We start from the raw sequence: 27,004 nt of genomic DNA on the forward strand, positions 1-27,004 counted from the left end.
ACTTTGTTGATGGTTCCACAGGCACAGGATCCCTAAGGAACAATGGTGGCTAAAGCTCCGCCCTTTAATGAAGATACTGGCCAAGTACAAGACCAGCTATGATGTGTCTGACTCCGGCCAGCTGGAACATGTGGCTGGTCTGAGGACTCGGGATGAGAATGAGGTAGAGAAAGAGTGTGAGGAAGAGTAAGGAAGAGCATATAATAGTGGGTGAAAGGAGTGAGAGAAAAGAAAGAATGTGAAGAGAATTTATTTTGTGAACATTCAACTTCATAGCAAATTCACAGCAGTGTGTTGAGTGCATAGGTGTAGAATCTCTTAAATACCTCTAATCAGACCCTGCTGCCACTGATGTACTGCCATGGTTGTCCTCTTCACCGATACAAGTAAGCTTAGTGTGCTAGCACCTTATGTACGTCAGATAGTTAAGCTAAAATTTAACCTAAAACACGCCTGTAGGCGTAGCATATGCTTTTTTTCCTCATTGGAAAGGCAAGTGAAAATCATCCATGTGAAGAAGTCTACGACAAGTAAACAGTACATGTTTTTCCTCTGTGCAGTCCTGTGGAAGTGTGAGGTCAGATTTGTCTTTTGCACAAGACTCCATGCTGTTCTCTGTAGCACCTTGATATTTGTTGAGTGATTAGTCTGAATCTGTGTGCGAATGCTTCTTACCAAAGCAGGAGTTTATGTGTGTCAATAGCTGTTGACTGTGATGTCTGTTTTTGTGAAATGAAGTTTTACTGCTGTCATAAATTAACTAAAACTATATGATAGAATCAGTCATACTATTGCCAGCGCTTACTGCAGCTATTTAGAGAAATGCAGGTAGCTACACTGCTAGTTACATGGCATAGAGCTTGCTACTTTGAAGATACTTCATGATTGATGTCTCTGAGCCAAATTTGAAGATGTAATGTGAAACAATTTGAAAGGGTTGCATGATTATATCGAAATCATATCAGTATAGGCAGATAACTGTTAACAGCATCGAACAGATCAAATGATATGTGTTTGTAGTGTTCCAGAAAAGCCTGTGTTTTATTCATTTTACTCTGTGTGTAATCCTCTCCAAATAAATGTTACATTTTTCCATGATGTTAATCCTGGAGGATCTAGAGGCAGTTTTAACATTTTAAAAATGTGTTGGCATCAGTCTTAAACCTCAGCACCTTATTTACACCTAAGCACATTAATTAAAACCATTTGGCAGTGTGTGTTTTGCAAAAAAACACCATCTATCCTTAAAATAAATGTACAATTTCCTTTGTTCAAAATATTTTAGGAACAATGTTTAGCTCTAGATTTTTCTTTGATGCCCCCAGCCGTCGCATAGATTTATTCAATTTAATTACCAGCCAGGTATTAAATTATAACTGCAAATAATATTCGGCTAGCACCAGGAGAGGTTTGGAAGTGGTTAAATAACCACAGTGAGATACGTGAAACTAGTTACTGTACTGACATTATATTATACAAGGTACTTGCAGGTGACTTCCTAAATGAAGGAAAACAAATCAAGTAGCACATTAAGGGCTGTGATGCATCTTAATCTATAAAATAGCTTCACTGCTGAAAAGATGTTTGAATTGGAAAAGAGCAACACTACTACCACACTGGCAGTTAGACCTGCGGCAGTCCTAGATCATTAACCGGAGGCCTTAGGCCTCAACTGTAAGGCCACCTTTTTCTGTTCCAGAACCAGCAATGCATGAAATATAAACTTAAACAGGGGTTGTAAGGTTAGCTTATTTTAAGGTAGTTGTGATCTGATGTTCAACTCAGCTACCATAAATTGAGCTCAAAGTTACCTGTTTTTCAATCTGGTCCTTGTAGACCCTCAGAGAGTTCAACCCTGGATGAAATACAATATGGATAGATTATACTTTACATGCTGCCACTGCTATATAAGCTGCTCTAAATGTGTAGTTCATAATTTATGCTAACTTGTAATGTTTTATAAAAGTCAGTGATGACCACAAAGCAAGTGAAACACATGGTGTATAACAATGATTACACAATATATTAAAGAATTAAAAAAAGAATTGCTGTTCTCAAATCTTGATGTTTTTGTTATTCAGTTATGCTTAGATTTCTGCAAATATTTTCTGCAATATTTATGCATATGCATTTATTCAGCTGTTAAGGTGTAAACAAAGTCATTTGCAGTGGTTTGATGTGAAACAGATCATTGTAAAGATTAAGAAATGGAACTTTCTTTACAGGAACCAGGGTCACAATGTCTAGAACACAAATATAGCCATTATTATTTACTATATCAAACTACCTGTGAACCTACATGTATCTTCTGAGTTTTGTGATGGTGATGTCTACATTGCCTTACAACCTTTCAGCCATGAGGAGATTAAAAAGTTTTAAACCACAATGTTCCTTCAAAACTGCAAATAAAATGTCTGAACAATCATGACTTGGCAAGTTTCTCTAGCATGGAGCATTTTACACCAAACCACTCTGAATGACAACCATTTTATTATGCAGAGATGTTGAATAATCCATGCCCTTTAACGTAATAAGGGCCACTGATTAGTCATAATACAGCAGCATTGAGTTCTTATGGTTTCCTATTCCATTTTACACCCTCTTACACCAGTAAAGTGTAAGATTGAATCTAGGTAGGTAAAAGAAAGCAAAATTATGAGATATTCATTTTACCAGGGTATGGATTAAGACTTATTTGTAATAATGGTCATCATTACAATCATCAATGCTTAAAGCATTCCTTTAAAAACTGATTCATTTTGAATGGAAGATGGAAGAAGGAATATGCAATGTGCAACATACACAATATTTATTTTATAAAAAAATGACTACAAGTCTCACCACTGGACACTCTTTTACCTCCTCTCGTAAAGGGCTAAAGGAAAATCATGGGCTGTACTCACAAATCAAACTGGGAGCAGGACTGCTCATCTAAAATCATTTTCACCATGACAGTCATGTCAAATATAAAGGAATCTTTGGGAATATCAGCCCAGAAGTGCATTTCTTATCCTGGATTGGGACCTAAACCACTGGCTTAGGTGCACACCCATTACAGACTACGTTGTGCGTTTAAAGTTTGTTCACAATAAATATAAAAACTTGGAAACACAATCAGTTTTGCTCTGTAACATTGAGAGAGCTGCAGTTTGTAGCTCACACTGGAAAGATGTTCAGGAATAGGTTTAAAAAAAAAAAAAAAAGTGCCAGTATTGAGTGTAACGGTCAGAAGAACCTACTGGAATTCCAAACTTGGTATTCAGAATTACATTTAGATCTCCAGTACTGACAGTTGTCAAGATGTGCCTGTGAAGTTGAAATAGATGGAAGTTTGCTTACTGAAAAAAATGAATTGTTGCACCTTTTATTGAAAGAAAACTGAAATCTGCTGTATTTCAAATGTGTCCAGGGTTTTAAGTCCATTTCTCCCACCCACATGTATCCACGTGATGTGCACTGCAAAAAATGTTTTTTGAAATCTTCAAAGCAATACGAAAGATTCTGATGACACCATTTTAAATAATCCAGGAGTGATTTGATGATACAGTAAATAAAAGCCTGTATCAAAGCAGAAAAAGTGGCTATTTCACAATCCAGGATGGGTCCTTCTTGATATTTTCATTTTTGGGACCTAGAACTGCCACTCCACACGTCCTCTGTCCGATACCAAGGTAGCTGCAGACAAAAGCATCAATGAAGAAAATATTAATCACATTAATGTGAAGAAAATATACAGCTCAAAACATCAGTTCATGCATTTACCAGTATTTCCCCACATAGTGTAAAAATTCAATTTGAAAAGATTTTTGAAAATATTTAATCACTGTCATAACATAACCGCATATGTCTGAAAGAACTTCAGAACAGGAGGAGAAACCATGTTGACATTTAACAGAAGTTAATATAAGAAGATTTTGGACCAGTTCCAATGTTCACAAGTTGGTGCCATCAAGTCGATTCTGACTCCCGGTAACCAGGTGGATAGTGCTTCTCCAGAATTTCCTGTCTACTGTTTGACATGAAAATGTATTTGAAAATAAAGGTTTTGAAATGACAGTGACGATATTTACTATTGTTACTAATAATTTAACATTTATTTTAGCTGGAGAGGGAAGCTGTATGGAGAAAACAGTGACTCGCTTCTAAATACTATATATGGAAATAGGTGAGTTTAATAGTGATGTTATGAGGTCATGTTTAACATTTTTCTATTTAAAATGTTCTTACCGGCCAGCCACATCTATAAGGTTTTTGTGCGTTACAGCAAAGAGTCTCTCTCTGTGAGCCTGTTTCAGTTCATCACTGACCCCATTTAAAAACAGTCCCAGACCTGCAGCACAGTAAAGACGCAGATGTTTAGACAGTTGTAGAAAATCCAAGCAACAAGCTAAGAAAAAGTATTTTTTCACACATTATTAATTTTCCTAAATGTACATACAGAAAAGCTCCTCCGAATGTCCTGAAACATGATCTAAACATTACATCTTTATAAGGTCAATTTCTTGGGAGTGTTATCTGTAATAGTACAGGCAGTGACACAGAGCTGTATGCTTAAAATGAGGGTCAAAAAGAAAGAAATTAATGTGTAGTTCATCGATCTTTTGTAAAAGCCTAACCCTTTTCTGAGGGGGCAATCGGGGCATCCACAGCAGAGAAGACAGATAATTTCGCCTCGTCCACATCTTGCTGTGTGAACCTCCCATCTCTAGCCCATTCCACACCACTTCGAAATGCTGCCAGTGTTTGAGAGCAGTTTGGATCTCTGTGGGATCACAGTGGAGAAGAGTTACCATGGAACTAAATGTAGGTAGTAACCACCTTAATACTTAGGAACAGATGTACAGGGTGCACAGCACAATTAGATCTTGAGACTAGGAGCAACTGTGCTTTTTTGCAGATTCTAAACTGCATTTACACTACATTAATATTTTTAGGAGTGTATTTCGTAGCTCCTGCTTTCCACCCATTAACTGCTGGAATAGACTCCAGCACCCCCTAACCCCCAGCCCAGGATGATAAGTGGCTTAGAAAAGCGCGCGTGTGTGTGTGTGTGTGTGTGTATTTCTTGGCTTATTCTATTCTGGACTCCTAATTAGATGCTCTAACAATAGTTTGAACAAAATATTTAAGGGAGTATGATTATCCTTGTCAGTGTATAACCTACTGATACAAACAGGAGGTGGGAGGCATGGAACTAGAAGTGTGATGTATCTAGACCTGTCAACATCAAGACGTTTTAGCTGATTATGTGCCACAGAAATGATTACTATTAACATTTTCATTGTCTTTTTATTCATTGACTGCAACCATTAAAGCAGCACTACGTAATTTTTGTTAAAATGGAAAGAATTAGAGAGAAAAATAAGCTAAAATATGGGGTGCGTGTGCTGCTGTAAGTCACCTGGTAAAGCCTGAAATTATAAAATAAAATAAAAAAGTCAGTCAGTTTTTGGTCTGGCTCAAATTTTAGATTACAATGATAAATCAACTTTGTACTGATGAAAATATGATGACAGTAGAATAGCAGATGAATCACTTTCATCTTTCGTCTAGTTTCCTCCTTGAATTCTCTTTCTAACAAACATCAGATTCATCCACACAGGAAAGGGGTCAAAATACAACAGACACTACAGAATTTCATTTCTGCCAGAGAGGTCTCCAAATCTCCAGAACGTACAATTCCCAGGTTTAATGTATAAAATTAACTTAATATATACCATAATATAATATATACCATTTACCATAAATATAAAATTATTAGCAGTGTTGCTTCCTAACTGTTGACATGTAGGCCAAAACCCATTTCTTATGTTTACCCCTACCCCTTGTTTTTGAGTGTCACCTTGCCCTGTGGAACTGAGTTACAAGGGTTAGTGATTGAAGTCTTCCCCTCTCAAATGGGACAATCCTCAAATAAGCTACTAGCGGTGCACTGTAGGCAACCCTGCTGATTTGTCACTAGTAGCTCCCAACTCAAGACAGACACATTTCAGAAGCAAATAAATAAAGATCACTCACTGCTGCTCTTTAAAGGTGTTATTTTTTGCTAAAAGTCCATTTTAAGAAACTGAAGCATTACTAGTTCAACAAGAGGTTAAGTAGTAAACTCAGATATAAGTGGTTTTACTGCAGTTCAATGTTATTATATACCTGTATGAGTAAAAGGAAAACAGGCCATTTCCTCCCATTCTTGCTCCACCTCCATAGGCACCACCCTTCTCTCGGATTTCTCCATGTAGAAATTTAGCAGTCATCATCCTACCTAAAATACACAGACTAAAAGAAAGAAAAAGTGTAAGAAACATGTAAGCTAACACAGAAGACTTAATTCTGATATAACTCTGCACTGTGTTTATTTTTACCTGGCGTAATCCTCATGTGTGAAAGGGACTGTACGCACACATTCACTAACGAAGTTGACAGGGTATGGAAGCTCAAAATACGTCTTCATCTGACAGGGCTTAAAACGAGCCTCCTAAAACCCCAAAAGGAAGACCGTGTTAGAACAGAAAATCTGCATAAAATTTTGTAGGCAACAAAGGTTGAACACGTGCATACATGTACATACAGACACAAGTTTACGACTAGCAGCTGATCCCGAAGGAGCACGAGGGTCCAATGGTCTCTAGACAGAAACAAAACACAACAAACAAAACACACACACACACACACACACACAAATAAATACATAATGCAAATATTTTCAAATTGTGCAAAGAAATAGCAGATGAGTAAATAAATTGAACTAGTAAATAAGATAATGTGAGCACTTGTGGTTCATTACCTCAACAATAACTGGTCTGACAGGCTTTCGCTCTTTCCTGAGGGAGGTTATATTACCCATAAACCTCTCCACCTCTACTGCAGTGTCTTCCATTTTCTGAGGAGTAGCATTCACTGCACACCTGATAAAGTAAATTGAAAAACCAAAACTGCATTACCGTTTAGTTCTTCTTACGGTGTATGTGAGCAGAAAAAATGCTGTTTTGAGTGGGTTCAGTGGAATTTGAAGCTTTGGTAACTCCTGCTAGACTGGCAGATTGCATAATCATCTGTATAGTGTTGATGTAATCAGATTTACTCCACTGGCATTTGTCTTTTAGGTGGTCAGCTTGTAAGGTATAAATCTTTCAGGGCATTGGAACCTTGTGCTAGGTTTAGGTTTGTTTAGGAGTACTGAGGTTTAGAACATTGAGCAGTGTAAACCAGAGACTGTGTAAAAAACATCGCAAATCCTTAACACAGACAGTTCTCAAAGTGTTTAGGAAATTTATAGCTATAAATTGGCTTCAATGCATTAAGCTGGACACACTGTACACAATACACAACTTTTTAAAATTCTTACAGATTTCAAAAATGGAGATCACCACACACTTTATGTCAATCATAACAGAAGTTTCTGCATGCTAGACAATAAGTCAGAAAGAGTCTACAACACACATGACGAATTTCAAATGCGAAAATCACTCAAATTCCAGATCTTTCCTGTTATCTTGTGATAAAAACAAAGCTAAACTGGACCAGACCTATTTGTGCTTTTAAGCATCCACAAGAAGTATAGTAAAATGCAAACTGGTGATAATTATGTGGTTGAAACACATATCACAGTCAGAGTTGGAGAGATATTTTACTACAAACTGGCTGCTGACTTATTTGCCTGAACCCAATAAGCAACTGCTCTGTCTCTGCAGTCCACTGCTCCAATTACATTGCTAACCACCTCACACTACAGGACTCATGAACATATGGAGTTGTAAAAATCAAATATATCTGAAAACATTAGAGGGCCTCTGATGACATCAGTGCTCGATTGGAAGGCTAAAGATTTACTGGTTTCTCCTAGTACACTACCAGATCATCTGTGCTGTCAAATCAAATCTTATCAACTTCCCAAAATCACAAGCTTTAGGACTCCTACTATTAGTAAATTTTGGATATTGTGTCTTACGAGATTAAGAATGTTTATTTGCAAGCACTGAGAAATAGAGTGATGTTTAGAGGGAGGTGTAATGATGTTTTGAGCATAGAAGGGTATAATGCTGTTTAGAGCACTGGGAGATTGGGTACTGGGAATAAAATTTAGAGAGAGGAGTACCAGCATCAGCATGACAGCTTCCAATGCTATAAATGCTGATGCCAATACTCCTCTCTCTAAATCTTTATAACGTTGTGGCATTTATAGCATCGGTAGCTGTAATGCTTTAGAGCACTTTATATGTGTCTTTGGTGTATAGGTGTAAAGAAAATGAATGGAACTATCTTCCAGCTTTGGCACCTCATATTATCCGGGTTGAAGAGGTGTCTTTTTATTCTAGGCAACTTCCTTAAAATGGATGTCAGATCAGTCATCTCTGCCATTCTCTTCATGAACTTCACCTGAGAATAAATCACAAAAAACCTATGAGGCTAACAATCTAACATGCATGGATTCACTCACACATAACTGTGGTGTTTGTCAACCCGCAAATCGTTTTTGAGCATAATCTGCCTCAAAAACCTAGGTCAAGAATAGTTACATGTTCCAGACACAAATTAAAAGATTCACTGGGAAAAATATTTGGAAAAATGTTTAACTTACTTGACTGATTTGATAAACAGGTTACAATTCATTCAATTCAAACATGTGAAAAGCTTCTCAGGCATGAATAGAGGCAAAACTGATCATACAGAAAAATGTGTCATAGAGTAGGAAATTTTATCAAAACCATGATAAATTATGGTCATAATGCTTTTCTGAGCATATTGTTGTTACTCAAGTACTTAAAAACACTGCAGTGCAGTTTGTAAAACAATGAATAGAAATTACTGTAGTTGTCAGTTTATTATTTCTATTAAATTATTTATGTCGCACTACATGTTCTTTCAAATCTCAGAAAAACTAAGTATAGAAATATCATATTTTTGCCATATCACCCACATCTGTGTAATCATGTGACTAACCTGGTCCATTCCACCAAAGGTCTCTTGCAGATCAGCAGCCGGTGTAAGTGATCGAGCTGCCCGTGTCATTGCATACACGTGACCCGAATAAGAGATGCCATTGGACAGTTCCTGAGCTGACATCATCACCAACACTCTCAGCCTCTCCTCATCATCAAAATGAGGACTGGAATAACAACAAAAAAAATTTATACAGCTGTAAGTTAAAAATTTCAGTTGCTGAGTTAAACAAATTTGAAAGTAAAACAATTATTAACTCTGTAAATGCACAAAAACCAAAGTGAGTGAAATCAGTACCACATTTTTCCTAATCACACGGAGATTGAAACAGAGGTTTCCTAATCACACAATGAAACGGAGGTTTCATTGTGCATTGCAGAAACATGTTTGTTGGGGGGAATTTTACATACTGTAGGTAAAAATGTATAGTATGTAAAATTCCTGCTACGGAATATATTCAACAAGAATTATAATCAGTGTTGAAGATATGACTATATTCACCTGTTGAACAGGTCACTCCACAGATGGAACATGTCAGGTAAGTTCCTCTCCAGACATGCAGAGGTGAGGAGGATGCCCTACAGGACACAGCCACTTACATGAACTTCCAACAGTTTCCAAAATGCTAATAACACTAACAATAAATGACAGCTAGTTGCCTTCAGTTTCCATTACTTCTTTTGAGTACTATTCAGAGGAGGATACTAATTTACATTCTTTCATATTTCGAAAATTTGCCATGCAAGTATTTCTGAATTACTGCATTAAACATTTACCTGTTCATACAGGTCTAGGTCAGCAGTGTCTGAGATTATCTGTGGGGTCACAGACATGCCACCAGTCTTCAGCTCCATCTGCTGGGCTTGCTGACGATAATCGAACTCCCCGCAGCCTAACCTGGGGTTAAACAATCTCAGATTCTTTAAAAAAATATGAAATGACCAGATCGAGACAGGGTCTACTTCTTTCTTTATATGAGGAGTACAAAAGATGCCATTTAGTTTGTTATTGTAACCTTCCAAAAGCGTAACTAGGTCTGCGGTGACTTATTTTAAGCCTTACTTGGTGATGACGCTGCAGAACAGTGGCACATAGATCTTCAGGTCCTCTGGGAGTGTGTTAAGGTTACACATAGCTCTGAAATATACCATGCCATTAGTTGGCTGCTCACAGTATTGAACAGGCACTCCGCCTAAAGGGAGGGAGAAGAGGAGGAGCGAGAGAAGAAGAAGAAGAAGAGAAAAAGAGAGAGGAGGGAAAGGAGGATACTTCTATTACAAATGTTAACTTACAATTTGGCATTGTTAGTTAGGGGTTGCATAAATTAGTCGACCAAAAAAAATAAATAAATTTTTAAAAAATCCACGGCAGTAGACATTTTGATGAGACACAACAGCACATTCAGTGCAAGACTCATTCTACCAAAATGCACCACAGAACGCCACAGGAAGTCATTCTTACCTGTGGCCTTCAAACTCCATAACTCCATAACTTTGTTTTAAATTATTAAACTGTTTATTCTTTTACATAAATGGTTGCAACTGTAACAACTGCAATTTCCCTCTGGGATTAATAAAGGATTCTGATTCTGATGATAGTTGAAGAGTGCCTGAAAGAGGCCTGAAGGCCTGGAGGAGAGAAGAGACATCAGTTTTTCTGTCAAACACAGCACCAAGTAAGCAGAAATAAACTGTGGGTTAACTGTACATCTTTAAAGTTCACTTTAATATTACAAGCCCAATTCCAATGAAGTTGGGACATTGTGTAAAACAAATAAAAACAGAATACGATCATTTGCAAAACCTTTTCAACCTATATTCAATTGAATACACTACAAAGAAAAGATATTTAATGTTCAAACGGATAAACTTGATTGTTTTTCGCAAATATTCACACATTTTGATTTGATGCCTGCAACACATTCCAAAGAAGTTGGGACAGGGGAATGTTTACCACTGTGTTACATCACCTTTCCTTTTAACAACACTGAATAAGCGTTTGGGAACTGAGGACACTAATTGTTGAAGCTTTGTAGGTGGAATTCTTTCCCATTCTTGCTCCATGTACAACTTCAGTTGGTCAACAGTCCGGGGTCTCCGCTGTCGTATTTTGCGCTTCATAATGCGCCACACATTTTCAATGGGAGACAGGTCTGAACTGCAGGCAGGCCGGTCTAGTACCTGCACTCTTACTACGAACGTGCAGAATGTGGCTTGGCATTGTCTTAGAAGCAGGGACGTCCCTAAAAAAGACGTTGCCTGGATGGCAGCATATGTTGCTCCAACACCTGTATGTACCTTTCAGCATTCATGGTGCCTTCACAGATGTGCAAGTTACCCATGCCATGGGCACTAACACACCCCCATACCATCAGAGATGCTGGCTTTTGAACTTTGCGCTGATAACAATCCGGACAGTCCTTTTCCTCTTTGGCCCGGAGGACACAACGTCCATGATTTCCAAAAACAATTTGAAACGTGAACTCGTCAGACCATAGGACATTTTTCAGTTTTAACTTGCACTTGTAGATGGAGCGACGAACTGCGTTCACTGACGATGGTTTTCTGAAGTGTTCCTGAGCCCATGTGGTAATATCCATTACAGAATGATGTCAGTTTTTAATGCAGTGCCGCCTGACGGATCGAAGGTCACGGGCATTCAATGTTGGTTTTCTGCCTTGCCGCTTACTTGGAGAGATTTCTCCAGATCCTCTGAATCTTTTGATGATATTATGAACTGTAGACGATGAAATCCCTAAATTCCTTGCAGTTGCCTGTTGAGAAGCTGTTGGACTATTTGCTCATGCAGTTGTTCACAAAGTGGTGAACCTCACCCCGTCCTTGCTTGTGAATGACTGAGCCTTTCAGGGTTGCTCCCTTTATACCCAATCATGACACTCACCTGTTTCCAATTAACCTGTTCACCTGTGGAATGTTCCAAACAGGTGTTTTTTGAGCATTCCTCATCTTTCCCAGTCTTTTGTTGCCCCTGTCCCAACTTCTTTGGAACGTGTTACAGGCATTAAAATATAAAATGAGTTAATATTTGCAAAAAACAATAAAGTTTATCAGTTTGAACATTAAATATCTTGTATTTCTGCTGTATTCAATTGAATATAGGTTGAAAAGGATTTGCAAATTGTCGTATTATGTTTTTATTTATGTTCTACACAATATCCCAACTTCATTGGAATTGGGGTTGTACAAATTATTATATGTGTAAAGTTTATTTGATTGCTTTATGTTGTTTGACTTCTATCCTATTTGACAGCTCTGACAGTCCCAACTCGGCCAATTTGTGCTGCATCAAAAATTTCAAGTGTTCCTGACTTCATTATGCAATTTTGAAGGATGTTCATGTAATGCCCAATACAGCAGAGAGCACTTTAAAGCAACAACAGACTGTTTTGCGTGATGTGCACAAAGAAGAACCATTCGGTAAACATACAAGAATATTTTGCTTACTTCCTGCCTATGGTTTCAAACACAATTCAGGAATAATGTTTTAAAATAGGATATCATGAATGTTTTCTGGTTCAGCAACTAGACATATACCGCACTCTGAAAGGCTCACTGGTGAATAGAGATGCAACAGCTTGCTACTTGTATTTAGTTTGATAAACAGGTCTATTTCTGATCACACTGACAACAGCCAGCTTTTATTCTCCGTAAGTGGTGAGATTCTGAGAGCTGTGGTGATTTTAGTGCGCAGTTTAGTCTGTTTATTTCTGTGGACAGAGTGTCTGAGGCGGAGACTTCCTGAAATACGAAATAAAAAATAAATAAATAAATAAAAACTCCAGTGCACATCTCACAGTTTAGACCATGACATCTGCTACTAGAACCAGACCATATTAGCAAGCCAATGACAATGCATTTTTCACAGATGTCTAGAACACTTACATTTTTTTTAATGTGGCAAAGAAAACTAATCCAGTACTTTTCTGAATGATTCATAAAAATGAACAGTGTAAATAAACTCATAAATGCTAGTATCAGGGGTAATATAATTAGTTCTAGTCTTCCTGCTATTGTGATCAACTGTTCAGACAGCATTGTTTAAAAGCATCATACCAATATAGCAAATACTGAACTAAACCGTATTCAACTGAGAGGAAAAACAATGGAGGGTCCAATACATTTTTTGAATCTGATGTATATTTATCCATGTGTTGCTGTATGTTGTGTGTTTATGCGTTGAGGGTTATGTTTACCTGCAGCACCCATCTGCACAGGTGTTCGTGGTATGGTGGGTTCGATGTCAGACACCTTGAGGGCAGGTAAGCAGGAAGCATCCTGAGTTTTGCACTGTTCAGAGAGCAACTGCAAACCTGAGACATTGAAATAACACAGTATCTTCAATCAAACACTGAACTTGAAAAAATCTTCACAATCATCATAAAGAAATGTTCAGCTAATGTTATGGCAATGAAAGAATACATTCTCAATTTTTTCCCCTCACAACTAACACTGGGCCTAATAGACAAATTCACTACATAAGAAAAGCCACTCATTCGTTTGTGTTGTGTGTGTGGCATACAGGAAGACTTCAGTTTATGTCTGTGTATTTATGTGGTTGGTTATGCTGGACCTGGTCTTGTGGTTCATACCTTTCTCATAGATGTCTATGCGGGCAGCATCGCTGAGGGCCTGTATTTTCTGCTGAAGCTTGTCCTGCTCTGCATTACTCTGTTTCTCCACATACTGCTCATCTGGACTCATGGACAGAGTCAGCTGATGGGTGTTCTCCTGGAACAACACCACCAAACAGCCTTTATGTGAGATCATGAGTACTGCTCCTTAGCACCCACTATAAAATCAAATCATTGGTCCTTTCTCTCAACTTGCAGGGTCTCTCACTGTATGAATTTGAAATGGTCAGCAAGGTCAAGTCTCAATATGCAACAGTACTTTATTTATTTATTTAACTACTAAACAATATACAATTAACCAAAGTGCTACTCTCTATGTTTACCACTGTGTTACATCACCTTTCCTTTAAACAACACTCAACAAGCGTTTGGGAACTGAGGACACTAATTGTTGAAGCTTTGTAGGTGGAATTCTTTTCCATTCTTGCTTGATGTACAACTTTAGTTGATCAACAGTCCGGGGTCTCTGTTGTCGTATTTTGCGCTTCATAATGCGCCAGACATTTTCAATGTGAGACAGGTCTGGACTGCAGACAGGCCAGTCTAGTACCCGCACTCTTTTACTATGAAGCCACGCTGTTGTAACACATGCAGAATGTGACTTGACATTGTCTTGCTGAAATAAGCAGGGACGTCCCTGAAAAAGACGTTGCTTGGCTGGCAGTATATGTTGCTGTATGTACCTGTATGTACCTTTCAGCATTAATGGTGCCTTCACAGAGGTGCAAGTTACCCATGCCAAGGGCACAAACACACCCCATACCATCAGAGATGCTGGCTTTTGAACTTTGCGCTGATAACAATCCGGACAGTCCTTTTCCTCTTTGGCCCGGAGGACACAACGTCCATGATTTCCAAAAACAATTTGAAATGTGAACTCGTCAGACCATAGGACATTTTTCCACTTTGCGTCAGTCCATCTCAGATGAGCTCGGGCCCAGAGAAGCCGGTGCAGTTTCAGGGTGTTGCTGATATATGGCTTTCGCTTTGCATGGCAGAGTTTTAACTTGCACTTATAGATGGATTTTCTGAAGTGTTCCTGAGCCCACGTGGTAATATCCGTTACAGAATGATGTCGGTTTTTTAATGCAGTGCCACCTTCAATGTTGGTTTTCTGCCTTGCCGCTTACTTGCAGAGATTTGTCCAGATTCTCTGAATCTTTTGATGATATTATGGACTGTACATGATGAAATCCCTAAATTCCTTGCAATTACATGTTGAGAAACGTTCTTAAACTGTTGGACTATTTGCTATTTGTGGAATGTTCCAAACAGGTGTTTTTTGAGCATTCCTCAACTTTCCCAGTCTTTTGTTGCCCCTGTCCCAACTTCTTTGGAACGTGTTGCAGGCATCAAATTCAAAATGAGTGAATATTTGCAAAAAACAATAAAGTTTATCCGTTTGAATATTAAAGAGTATCCTGTTTTTATTTATGTTTTACACAACGTCCCAACTTCACTGGAATTGGGGTTGTAATATTAATATATAATTTGGCTGATTCATTACCTTAAAGTAGTGCTGAACTTTGTCCTGTATGTAGCGAGGGTTCTCTTGCAGGCACTGTCTGAATCTGGCCACATTCTCACTGATTTTCAGCAATTGTACCGGGTCTCCATCATGATTCCAGCAGGATGCAATGTACTAAACAAAAAGACATTGTGAGAAAGTAAATGAATACACTTCTACCTTTAATCTCAGTGGCAACTGTATTGTATCTACACTCGTAAATCTTGCAGTCTTAGATCATAAAGCCTGCATTCGTAAAATTTCTCTGATCTAGGGACAGATCACTTTGATGATGTTACTAACAGGAACAGACCTTACATCTGCACTCCTACTCTATGAAGGTTCATAAACATAGGCCACTGACCATTTTATCAGGACCCCTTCCACATAGATGCATTTTGCAGCTACAATTACAGACTTCAGTCCATTTATTTATCTGGATTATTTGCTAGCCTTTGTTTACCCTGTTCTTCAAATGGTCAGGACCCCCACTGGACCACTACAGAGCAGACACTGCCTTGTGTGGCCTACACTGTGCAGTGACACTCACTAACATGCTACTATGTCAGTGTCTCTGTAGTGCTGAGAATGATCCACCACCCAAATAATACTTATTCAGTGGTACTCCTGACCATTGATGAACAGAGCAAAGGGGGGCTAAAAACTATGCAGTGAAACAGATGGACTACAGTGTAACTGTAGAACTACAAAGTACACCTGTGTGGGTCATTTTGGGTCATTTATTTTAACTATTCTTCATGAAATTTACAAACAATGTAAAGGACAACATGTATTTTCAGATTATGACATTGTGTGTGTGTGTGTTACTCACAGACGCAAGGGCCAAGCCAAAGCTAGTAGACTGATGTTTCATCTGAATCTCAATCTTATGCAGTAAAGCCTCAATTCGCTCCTCCTCAAAACCAGTCCTGCAACCAATCATATTAAGTCATTTAACATTCCAAATCACTTTGCATTCACTGCACCTGCTTTTAAAACCAGTTTACTTTCAATTCACATTCACATGCTAATTATAGTATAGTGTTATTACCAAGTTAACCTTGTTCTACTTATTTAGCACACAACTGAATGAATAAATTCTAGTATCTAAATCCATTTAATTTCATCACCTCATTAAAAGCCCAACAAGATCCAAATAAGTGCTTACGCGATAATGTCATCAATGGTTTGGCTAATGATGCATTTGACCTTCTCAATGTTCTCCTCTGCCATGCCCTGCAGGCCAACACTGAATGAGGCCTGCTTTGTGCTGCCATCATATCTAGATTGAAAACACAGTAATTATAATAACAGAGAAATTAAATTTTTATTGTAATTGTAATTATTCTGATGAATAAAAATGACTCTGTAGAATAGGGAGTTCTGTGTTTATGCATATATGAGTATGAGTTAATCTGTACCCCACTACAGAAGAGAAGTCTGTGCCTATCTTGGGTTCAATCAGCGCTTTGTAGAACGGAGAGTTTGGCCCAGAGATCATCAGAGACGAGAGCAGACTTAGAGTGAATGCCTCAAACGTGTCTGTGATGCTGTAGCGAACAAAAATACAACACACATTTAGACCAATAGTGATAACTGAAAAGAGCAAAAGAGAGTATGTCAGTGTATTAACACTACTAGAAGACCTCAATACTACACTTGTAGTTTAAGAATATGCCATAACCTGGAGGACAACCACTGAGGCTGCTCAGTGCTTTCCTCAAATTGTCTCACTTTCACAACATCTGTGTGAATTTCTGTTTTATTCAGAATAGGTGCAGAAAAGCAAAAATCAGGGCAGCAACTGCAAATGACACACCTATCAGCCACTTTATTAGGAACACTCAAGACACCTGCTCAGTCATGCAATTATCCATAAATGGCATGATTTGGTCTAGCTGACAAGAAGACTCAAACAACAACCATTTACAACAGTGGTGACTAGATACATAAAATCTTGAGGTGCACGGGCTACAACAACCAGGTCACTTTAAAGCCACCTCCACACATGTCTAAACATTTTGATCATAAGCATTACATAACAAACAGTATTCAAATAATTCAGATGATCAACTGGAGTTTTATATGCTACAGCAAAAAGTTTATGGAGTTCATTTTTCTGTTTTTCCCATTGCTTTTGGCTTATTTCTATAACTTTTGTGGGTTTTTTGTAAATTTAGTTTAATAACAAATCATTCAGGTTTATGTTCAGTTATTTAAACAAGCATCAATACTTGTATATCAAAAAGAAAACAAAAAAATAACATGACTAAAACTTAAAGCTGGGTCCAAGTACAGTCGTGGCCAAAAGTTTTGAGAATGGCACAAACTTCGGTTTTCCCAAAGTTTGCTGCCTCAGTTTTTTTAGAACCTTTTGTCAGATGTTTATATGGCATAATGAAGTACATTACATTACCGGCATTTGGCTGATGCTCTTATCCAGAGCGACTTACAATTTGATCATTTTTACACAAATGGCCTAACTGCATGTCTTTTGGACTGTGGGAGGAAACCGGAGAACCCGGAGGAAACCCACGCAGACACGGGGAGAACATGCAAACTCCACACAGAGAGGACCCCGGTCGCCCGGCCGGGGAATCGAACCCAGGCCCTCCTTGCTGTGAGGCGACAGCGCTACCCACCACGCCACCGTGCCGCCCATACAATTCCAAGCATTCCATATGTGTGTTAACTTTTTTTATTGACTGATACATCCAGTTTAAGCAAAGACTTAATATTTACAGTGTTGACCCTTCTTTAAGACTTCTGCAATTCGCTTTGGCAAAATGGATATCAGCTTCTGTGCAAAATCTTGAATGATGGCAACCCATTCTTGCCTAATCACAGTTTCTGGGTTTTTTGTTTGTCCACCCTCTTTTTGAGGATTGACCACAGGCTCTCAATGGGATTGAGATCTGAGGAGTTTCCTGGCCATGGACCTAAAATTTCAATGATTTGTTCACCAAGCCACTTTTGCCTTCTGACATGGTGCTCCATCATGCTGGAAAAAGTAATGTTCATCTCCAAATTGCACCTGGGTCGTTGGGAGAAGTTGCTCGTGGAGGATGTTTTGATACCATTCCTTATTCATGGCAGTGTTCTTAGGCAAAATTTTTATAGCGAACCCACTCCCCTGGATGAGAAGCAACCCCACACATGAATGGTCTCAGGATGCTTCACTGTTGGCATGACACAAGACTCATGGTAGCGCTCACCTTTTCTTCTCCGGACATACATTTTTCTAGACGTCCCAAACAGTCTGAAGGGGGCATCATCAGAGAAAATAACTTTACCCTAGTCCTCTGCAGTCCAATCCCTATACTTCCTGCAGAATGTCAGTCTGTCCTTGATGTTTTTCTTGGAGAGAAGTGGCTTCTTTGCTGAACTTTTTGATACCAAGCCATCCTCCAAAAGCCTTTATCTCACTGTGCATTCAGATGCACTCACACCTGCCCTCTGCCACTTTGCCTAAGCACTGATTAGGCAAAAATGGGTTGCCGTCATTCCAGCCCTGAAGCTGATATCCAGCATGCCGAGGCGAATTGCAGAAGTCTTAAAGAAGAAGGGTCAACACTGTAAATATTAAGTCTTTGCTTAAACTGGATGTATTTGTCAATAAAAAGTTAACACACGTATGGAATGCTTATAATTGTACTTCATTATACCATATAAACATCTGAGAAAAGGTTCTAAAAAAACTGAGGCAGCAAACTTTTGCGAAAGCCAAAATTTCTGCCATTCTCAAAAATAACCCAATATAAGTCCACAGTGGTTTCCACTTCTCAGGAATCCAAGGTTACATTGGGTACAACCTAACCAAATCCGCACAGGTTGTTTAAAGACTGGAAAAACATGACCTGGTAAGATGAATCTCAATCTCTGCTGCAACATGCACATACTGGGCCCCCCCAAATACCAATTAAGCATTGCTCTAATGCCACAGCTTAAGGCTGAGCACTGTTGCTCACAACATGAATCCCTTCATGGCCACAATTTACCCATCTTCTAATGGCGACTCTCAACAAATACTGCAGCTTATTTGAGACTTGAGTTAGACTTGAGTCTAACAGAGAACCTCTGGGGTGTGGCAAAACAGGAAATGTGCAGCATGAATATGCAGCACTTCTGTGATGTATTCATGTCAATATGGACCAGAATCTCTAAGAAATGGTTCCAGCACCTTGTTGAATCCATGCCACAAAGAAGGCTTTTCTGAGAGCAAAGAGGGGTCCTACACAGTATTCGAATGGTGTTTCTAATAAAGTGGTCAGTGAGTTTATGTAAATAGCAGACTCACATGCAGGTACTTGTTTTGACAGCTGAAACTGATTAATCGGCTCATTTCAACACCGTATCACAGATTAATGAATCACACAGGAACTAGTTCACATGTCTTTCCAGTGCTTCAATCTGCACTCAACTGTGAGCAAATTCAATGAAAAAGGACCAATGTGTTCTGTTTTGTACATGTTTGTATATATACACTCACTCTCCCAGCAGATAGCTCACACACAGTGTGTTCTGTTTAGTTGGGTCTGGAGCCAGTGGATCAAGACTGCAGGTCACATGATCTTCTCTCTAAATAATTAAAAACACAGTCATTGAAATGAATAAGCAATTAACAACAAACTTTCATGTGATATGTTTTGGCTGGATGCATGTGTGCATCTAACCGGTTTGTCCCAGAGTGTCTGAGCCGGTACTGCAGTGTCTGGGTCTGTTCTCTGAAACTTGCACAGTGCCTCCTCTTCTATCTGCTTTAGATGCTGCTCCAGCGGCAGATCCCCATATGTAAAAAACCTGTTAACAACAAAGAATTTTCTATTATAAAATTTTTTTTTACGTTTTTAGGGGCAGTGCATGTATCATGTTGGGATGTTAGATATTAAGTGTGTGTGCATATACCTGCTTTGTGGGTGTGTTAAATCACTGAAACGTTTCAGTAACTGAGTGTGTATATTAAAATCCCAGGTTTATTACATAGTAAGGTTTATTTAAGGGGTCAAACATGATGTTTCCACAACCAGTCTTCACCTTTTAGAATTCAGGCCAAATGGTCTCATCAGATGATTCTAAGTGATTTAATGCATTTCTTTTGCAAATTTTGAATGGGCTTGAATTATCTTTTGGTCAAAAAGGTTCTTTTTGTGAAACCCTGTGTTAACCCATAAGCCTAGACAAATATAGAATATGGGGAATTATGTTCACATGCAAAGAGTGGCCAGTATCAGCCTGAAATTGCGCCAATTTTTTTTACATGTTGGCCTCTTGGTAGCCTCTAAGTTCTTCTTGTCCTGTCATCAACATTTTAGGATTTCTCTGACCATGGCAACATTGCTGTGCTGTCACACTTTTCCAACTACTGATATGTCTTCAGAGAGCTCTATGGTACATCCAATACTTTTAATGTTCTTTTATATTCTCCTGATCTATATGTTTTAACATAAAATTGGATTTAAGGTTATATTAATGATGGAAAAATGTTCAAAATATTTGTATTGATTTCTGGCTTCACATAACAAAAAATCTGCAATTTTAATAATGGTGTATAGACTTTTTATAACCACTGTATGTACTATACCTATACAATTTTGGGGTGTTTGAGCGCACGTGTGTGTGTGTACCTTGCATTGCTGGGATGATAGTGTGTAGCATGGAAGTGTTTAAGCTGTTCCCAGGTGAGATCAGTTATGGCAAGTGGTTCTCCTCCTGACACCACAGAGTAAGTGTGATCAGGTAGGAGCTTATTCTGCAGGTGCTGTGCATATACTCTCTCATTATCCGACTACGTGCGCACACACACACACACACACACACACACACACACACACACACACAAGATATATTTCAACTACAGATAGACAACCATTCTTATATTAAAGAGAGGATAAAAAAAGAGCAAACAGTAATGGAATTAGACAAATGTTGATAGCAATGGAACTCTCAACATTTTACAAATAAGAAGTTTGGATATAAGGTAGTAGGATCAGGGCTGTTTTTAAAGTGAGTGGGGCAGTTTACTGATAATGTAACAGAAGTGGGTGCAATAGACTCACAAAAACTCCTTTCATCTCATTGAACACCACCCCTTTAAACATCAGGGGAGACGAAGGGTCTGTAGGATTCTCATTTTCCAAACGCCAGCCTTCCTGCCTGCAACACATACCAACAGTATTGTACCGTCATGTATGCCATCACTACATTTGTTTAGTATCTAGCACTGGTTGTTAGGCCAGTCACAATTGTTACATAATTGCCAAATCACAATTATTGAGATGATCACAATTATATAAACTAACTGCAATCATTTTCCACAGTTGTTAGATTTTAGTCATATTATGCTGCATCAAGCAAAATGTGAACTGAGTTTGCTGGATTGATGTAAATCAATGTAAATAAAAGAATTTAGTAAATGCTTTCACTGAGACAACATAGAACTCAGGAAAAAAAAATCTCACTTGGTGTTTTAACATGTTTAGATGGCAGTGCTGAGCAGTGTTTATTGGTTAACTACATAACTAATTCTAACGTTTTAGCATGTATGCTGGTAGAATGAGGTTTTTTTTTTGCTTATATTTATACTCTTGTGAAGAACCTGTACTTTTGCTTAACAAAATTCAGCGTAACTGAAGACCAGGGTCCTACTTTCTCTGCAAATGTCCAGTGTGGCTGCAGTTAAATGTTTGAAGTTGTTTACTGAATAAACAAGTGGAGTCAGATATCTCTTGGCACACAAGAGATCAGTTATACATGTGCTTGAACAAATGAACTGATGCCTGAATAAATCGCACCACTAAACATTGTTATATACAAGCCTTTCCTGAGGAATCTCAAACAGATTCTAATGACCATGTTTGTATGTGTACCAGAAACAATTCTGTACCAGAAATCCAGTTCTCGAAGGGAAGGGAAGAAGACAGCATCCAGATAGACAGACAGAAGGTTCTGGAAGTCTTTGGCATTCTGAGTGGAGAATGGGTACATTGTGTAGTCACTAGCTGTTGAGAAAGGAAAAGTTCCATTATCATACTTGATAGATCAAAATTCTGTTCTGGAAGGTGTCTTCCATTTGTATGTGCATACTGTAAATACCACTGTTCTTTTAAAGAAAATACTGTGGTTTCCTAATAGTCATACCTGTGAAGGCATTCATAAAAGTGGAGAGAGAGCGATTCAGCATTTTAAAGAAGGGATCTCTGCAGGGGAAGCGCTGAGAGCCACAAAGAACTGTGTGTTCTAGAATGTGGGGAACACCTGTGTTGTCCATGGGCGTGGTACGGAATTGCACACTTGAACACACATGTACACAAAAAGAGAAGAAAATGCAGAAATAAACATGTCATATCTAACAGCGAAACTGTGTTGCTGTTACTTCTGGCTGAAAAGAGACTGCTACACCTTCATGCTTTTCCGGCACCAAACCACACAGTTTGAATTCGATATCACCATCTCTGACTGGCAGAGCTCACTACATCACATACAAGTACTACATTTCTTTGTGATGAATGAGAAAATAAAATGTAAATTTTTTGAAAGGAAAGTTTAAATCAGTATTGCTTTTGACTTTAACTGGGGTGTATTCCATCATCTCATAGTTCATTGCAATTCTACTGTGGCTGGTTTAAATATTATGGTTCAAAATATAACTGCCTCTGATTATGAATAAGATTTTTATTCTGGAACGACACTGTTCATGAGTGATTTTAATCACTGCTGCCCCAACCTGGCATATCACTTGCCCTGGGCAATCAGGAAATTGTTACTGTTAAACATGCAAACATACCTGAAGAGGTTGTTGGAGTCATCTCTGGCTGCATGCAGATATTGAGCTCCTGTGACATCATGATCAAGTTTAACTGCAGTCAGGAACAGGTCTGGCACTGGCGTTACCTAAACAACCACACAGTTTATTATTTAGCAAATACTGCCAAGGCAACCACACAGTTCACTAATGAACTGCTACCTAGAAAACATGGACCAATGAATCAATCTAAACAACCACACAGTAAATGAAACTATAGAGGAGTCTGAACTTTCCACATGATACCACAGCATTTCAGAATGTCAATGTGTCCGTATAGAAAATGTACCGGTATATACTCGGGACAGGGGCTACTGTGAAGTTTGGATTTTTTTTATTAATGTTATTAGCCTTAACAGAAAATGCTACAGGCTATTGCCTCTGGTGTGGTTAAGTGTCAAGAATATGGACAAAAATAAAAACGTAATATAAGCCTACCTAACTGAAAAGGCTACCTTATATAGAACCATTTTCCTTTTTAAGAACCCTTGAAGAACCATCATTTTTGTGTAAGATATGAGTAGTATTACTGTGTAGTATTATGTCATTTCAAGTGCATGCTGTGTGCGCACATAAGTAGCGTGTGATTTTGAGTACCTCCCGAACAGTAAAGCCATGGATCTTCTGACCAACCACATACTGCAGAGCTCGTTCAGCGGCAGAGATACTTTTTGGTCTCTGCAAAACACTGCAGTGAAAGAAATGCAATTTAATTAATAAGGGCTTAAAGATTATGGGGTTAGGTGTTTAAATAGGAGTTAGGGAGGCCTTGGTTCTCACAGACAGAGTAACTGCCAGTCAGCTGCACTGGATTTACTGAATTTATTCTCAGGTTCCCCAACAAAATGTGTGATGCCATTAGTGTTCACAATAACTCCACATAATGCACTACATATAACATTCAAAATATTAATATCTGGAAAGCTCTTCTTCTTCTTCTTTTGGCTGCTCCCTTTAGGGGTCGCCACAGCGGATCATCTGACTCCATCTTGCCCTATCCACTGCCTTCTCTACTTTTACACCAACCATCTCCATGTCCACCTTCACACTACATCCATAAACCTTCTCTGAGGTCTACCTCTTTTCCTTCTACCCGGCAGCTCCATCTCCAACATTCTTTGACCCATATATCCACTATTCCTCCTCAACACATGTCCAAACCATCTCAACCTGGCCTCTCTGGCTTTATCTCCAAACTGCTCCACCTTCACTGTCCCTCTGATCTGCTCATTTCTAATCTTGTCCATCCTTGTCACTCCCAACGAAAATCTCAGCATCTTCATCTCTGCTGCCTCCAGCTCAGCCTCCTGTCTTTTAGAGAGACAGGAGGCTTCCCTCTCTATCCTTTATCAGCCTAACCTGCTGTACATCCTTTCCAGCTTTATCTCTCTGTTTAGCCAAACAATACAAGTCCTTTACTCCTTCTTTATTGTCCAGCCTCTCACCACCTTAGCTGTAGTTTCCCAGTCCTCAGGTAGCTCCTCACTGCCCCCAAGGGCCTGTTGCAATTTTTCCCTGAACTGCCTGCAACCATCCTCCTCCTTCAGCTTCCACCATCTAATCTTTGGCTCTGTCTTCACTCTCTTCCTCTTCTTTGTTTCTAATCTCATTCCACATACAACCACCCTATGCTGCCTTGCTACACTTTCCCCTGGTACCACTTTACAATCTCCAATCTCCTTTAGGTGGCATCTCCTGCTAAGGATATAATCCACCTGTGTGCACCTCCCTCCACTCTTGTATGTCACCCTGTGTTATTCCCTCTTCTGAAAATACGTGTTCACCACAGCCATTTCCATTCTCTTTGCAAAATCTACAATCATCTGACCTTCCGCATTTCTGTCTTTCACACCATACATACCCAGCACCTCTTCATCCCATCTGTTCCCTTCACCAACATGTCCATTGAAGTCTGCACCAATCACTAATCTCTCCTCTCTAGGGACACCATCTACCACTTCATCCATCTTACTCCAAAATTCCTCTTTCTCCTCTAACTGACAACCAACCTGTGGTGCATATGAACTGACCACATTCAAAATTACACCATCAACCTCCAACTTCAGGCTCATGATCCTGTCTGACATTCTCTTTACATCCAGAAAACTTTTCACAAGCTGTTCCTTTAGGATAATCCCTACTCCATTTCTCTTCCTCTCTACACCATGATAGAACAGTTTGAATCCACCTCCAATGTTCCTGGCCTTGCTTCCTTTCCATCTGGTCTCCTGGACACACAGAATATCTACCTTCCTTCTCTCCATCATGTCTGCAAGCTCTCTGCCTTTACCAGTCATTGTCCCTATGTTCAGTGTCCCTACTCTACTCTTCTCTCTCGCTGCCTTCTAACCCGCCTTCCTCCTCTCCACTTTGACCGATCCGGTATGGCAATCATATTTGTGATCCGCATGATAGTTTTGACACTTTTACGCCGGATGCCCTTCCTGACGCAACCCTCACCATTTATCCGGGCTTGGGACCGGCACCAGAAGTACACAAAGTACACCCCTAATGGCTGTTTTTTTTTTTTAATATCTGTAAAGCAATACCACAAAAAGCAGAAACCACCACCTGTTAAAACAATAATGACAGGTGTTCTAATAATTTGCTCTACCTATCCAATAGTCCTTCAGAGTATGTGCATATCATCACTATAACTTACTATAAATTCTGTTTTTGCTGTTGATTCAGTCTTGCCTCAAGTCAATTGTACAGACTCTGATTAATATTACTCCTTACCCACTGACAAGGTAATCTGGGGTTTCACAATATCAAACTTTTAGACGCTTTTTGATAAGATGATTTAGGCTATCAAAGTATCCCATCACTACACTTTTACGCAGGTACTATTTTCTGATAAGGTGATTTGGCCTATAAAATATCCTACCAGTAGTTTTACTGCTGGTAGCATTACAACTTGATAAGTTGATTTACGCTATCAGAATGTTCTACCTACAGCTTTAAGCTATAAGCTAACGCTAACTATCTATAAGTATGCGCTACGGCAGGACTCCTGGACAAGTCATCAGAACACCCAGTGTCTCTTATACCACCACTTTTTCCTACCAGACATTCTGAAGATTACAAATCTATAACTTGTGGTCGATATGCTAACCTAACGTTTTATACAGAAGTCTGCAGCCCCAACTCAGTGTTAGCAGTTACAAACTCTAAAACTTTCACTGAATCATACGGAAGAAAATCTTCATGATACACTGATATTCGATCATTAAGAAAAGGGACATAAATTAAACAACCTACACATTAACCTGGACACGCATTTATGTTAACTGGTGAAAATCCATTCAGCCATCCCTTCATCCAACAGCGAAAACGGGAACTCACCTTAGGCACCTAAGTTTAGATAGGAATGTTTTACTTTGCCGAAACATTGTGAAGCACCTCTAAAATCTTTGCTCTGCTTTAATAGTTTAGTTGGTGTAAACATACATTTCTAAAACACGATAAACAGTCTAAGGGTTTAAACTCCGACAGCACCGCTCTCATAATAACATTCCACTCCTTCCATGCGCAGTACCGTCACGCTGGCGCATGGTCACTGAGCGATCGAGCAGCCTCGCTACAACGCTGCTCGCGATTGGCTAGTTCGCCAAGAATGCTCGCATATGATTGGTCAGTGACAAGTGAACAAGCGAGGACTTTTAATGTCAGCTGGGATGCTCATACATGATGAGGTCTTTGAGGTTATGAATGCTATTTTTCTGATGGCAATGCTTCATACATAAAGTAACCTTCATTTATTTCTCTCAAATATGGATGAATTATACTGTAGCTACTAGACAGTTTATTTAATATATTTCTATACATTTACAAAATTATAAATGCAAATAAAAGCTGTTATCCCTCAAGCTTTATATTGTCTATTTTCACTATTTAACACCAGATGGCACCAAAGGGGTGTAATGGACATTTATTTTTCATATTTACATTTACATTTACAGTTACAGCATTTGGCTGACGCTCTTATCCAGAGCGACTTACAATTTGATTATTTTTACATATGTAGGCCAAGGCGGTGTTAGGAGTCTTGCCCAAGGACTCTTATTGGTATAGTGAAAATATATTATATATTATATTATATAAA

At 38.9% G+C, this 27,004-nt stretch overlaps 2 protein-coding genes across 3 annotated transcripts in view; one reads left to right on the top strand and one right to left on the bottom strand.

Moving 5' to 3' along the window:
• LOC108428315 (ATP-dependent 6-phosphofructokinase, platelet type-like) overlaps positions 1–2,425 on the top strand; it is a 55,468-nt gene extending 53,043 nt beyond the window's left edge. For both annotated transcript variants that reach the window (XM_017699226.2, XM_037530828.1), the window contains one exon: positions 22–2,425. In XM_017699226.2, the coding sequence (XP_017554715.1) occupies positions 22–190 (169 nt within the window). In that variant the 3' untranslated portion in view covers positions 191–2,425. The remainder of the gene's footprint in view (positions 1–21) is intronic.
• A 360-nt stretch (positions 2,426–2,785) lies between these two features.
• pitrm1 (pitrilysin metallopeptidase 1) lies at positions 2,786–26,458 on the bottom strand. Its single transcript, XM_017699225.2, has 27 exons — positions 26,245–26,458; positions 23,497–23,587; positions 22,882–22,988; positions 22,236–22,387; positions 21,982–22,096; positions 21,155–21,251; positions 20,723–20,883; positions 19,772–19,898; positions 19,588–19,676; positions 16,520–16,648; positions 16,267–16,380; positions 15,931–16,027; positions 15,099–15,233; positions 13,550–13,688; positions 13,154–13,270; positions 10,003–10,132; positions 9,717–9,837; positions 9,442–9,518; positions 8,941–9,106; positions 8,276–8,376; positions 6,785–6,905; positions 6,569–6,625; positions 6,363–6,475; positions 6,151–6,276; positions 4,617–4,762; positions 4,228–4,330; positions 2,786–3,675 (listed from the first exon to the last, which is right to left on the bottom strand). Exons 1-27 carry the CDS (start codon positions 26,289–26,291, stop codon positions 3,582–3,584), a joined length of 3,072 nt encoding a protein of 1,023 aa, XP_017554714.2. The 5' UTR covers positions 26,292–26,458; the 3' UTR covers positions 2,786–3,581.
• Positions 26,459–27,004: the final 546 nt, after the last annotated feature.

This window comes from Pygocentrus nattereri, chromosome 19, assembly GCF_015220715.1.
Source record: "Pygocentrus nattereri isolate fPygNat1 chromosome 19, fPygNat1.pri, whole genome shotgun sequence".
Classification (NCBI taxonomy): domain Eukaryota; kingdom Metazoa; phylum Chordata; class Actinopteri; order Characiformes; family Serrasalmidae; genus Pygocentrus; species Pygocentrus nattereri.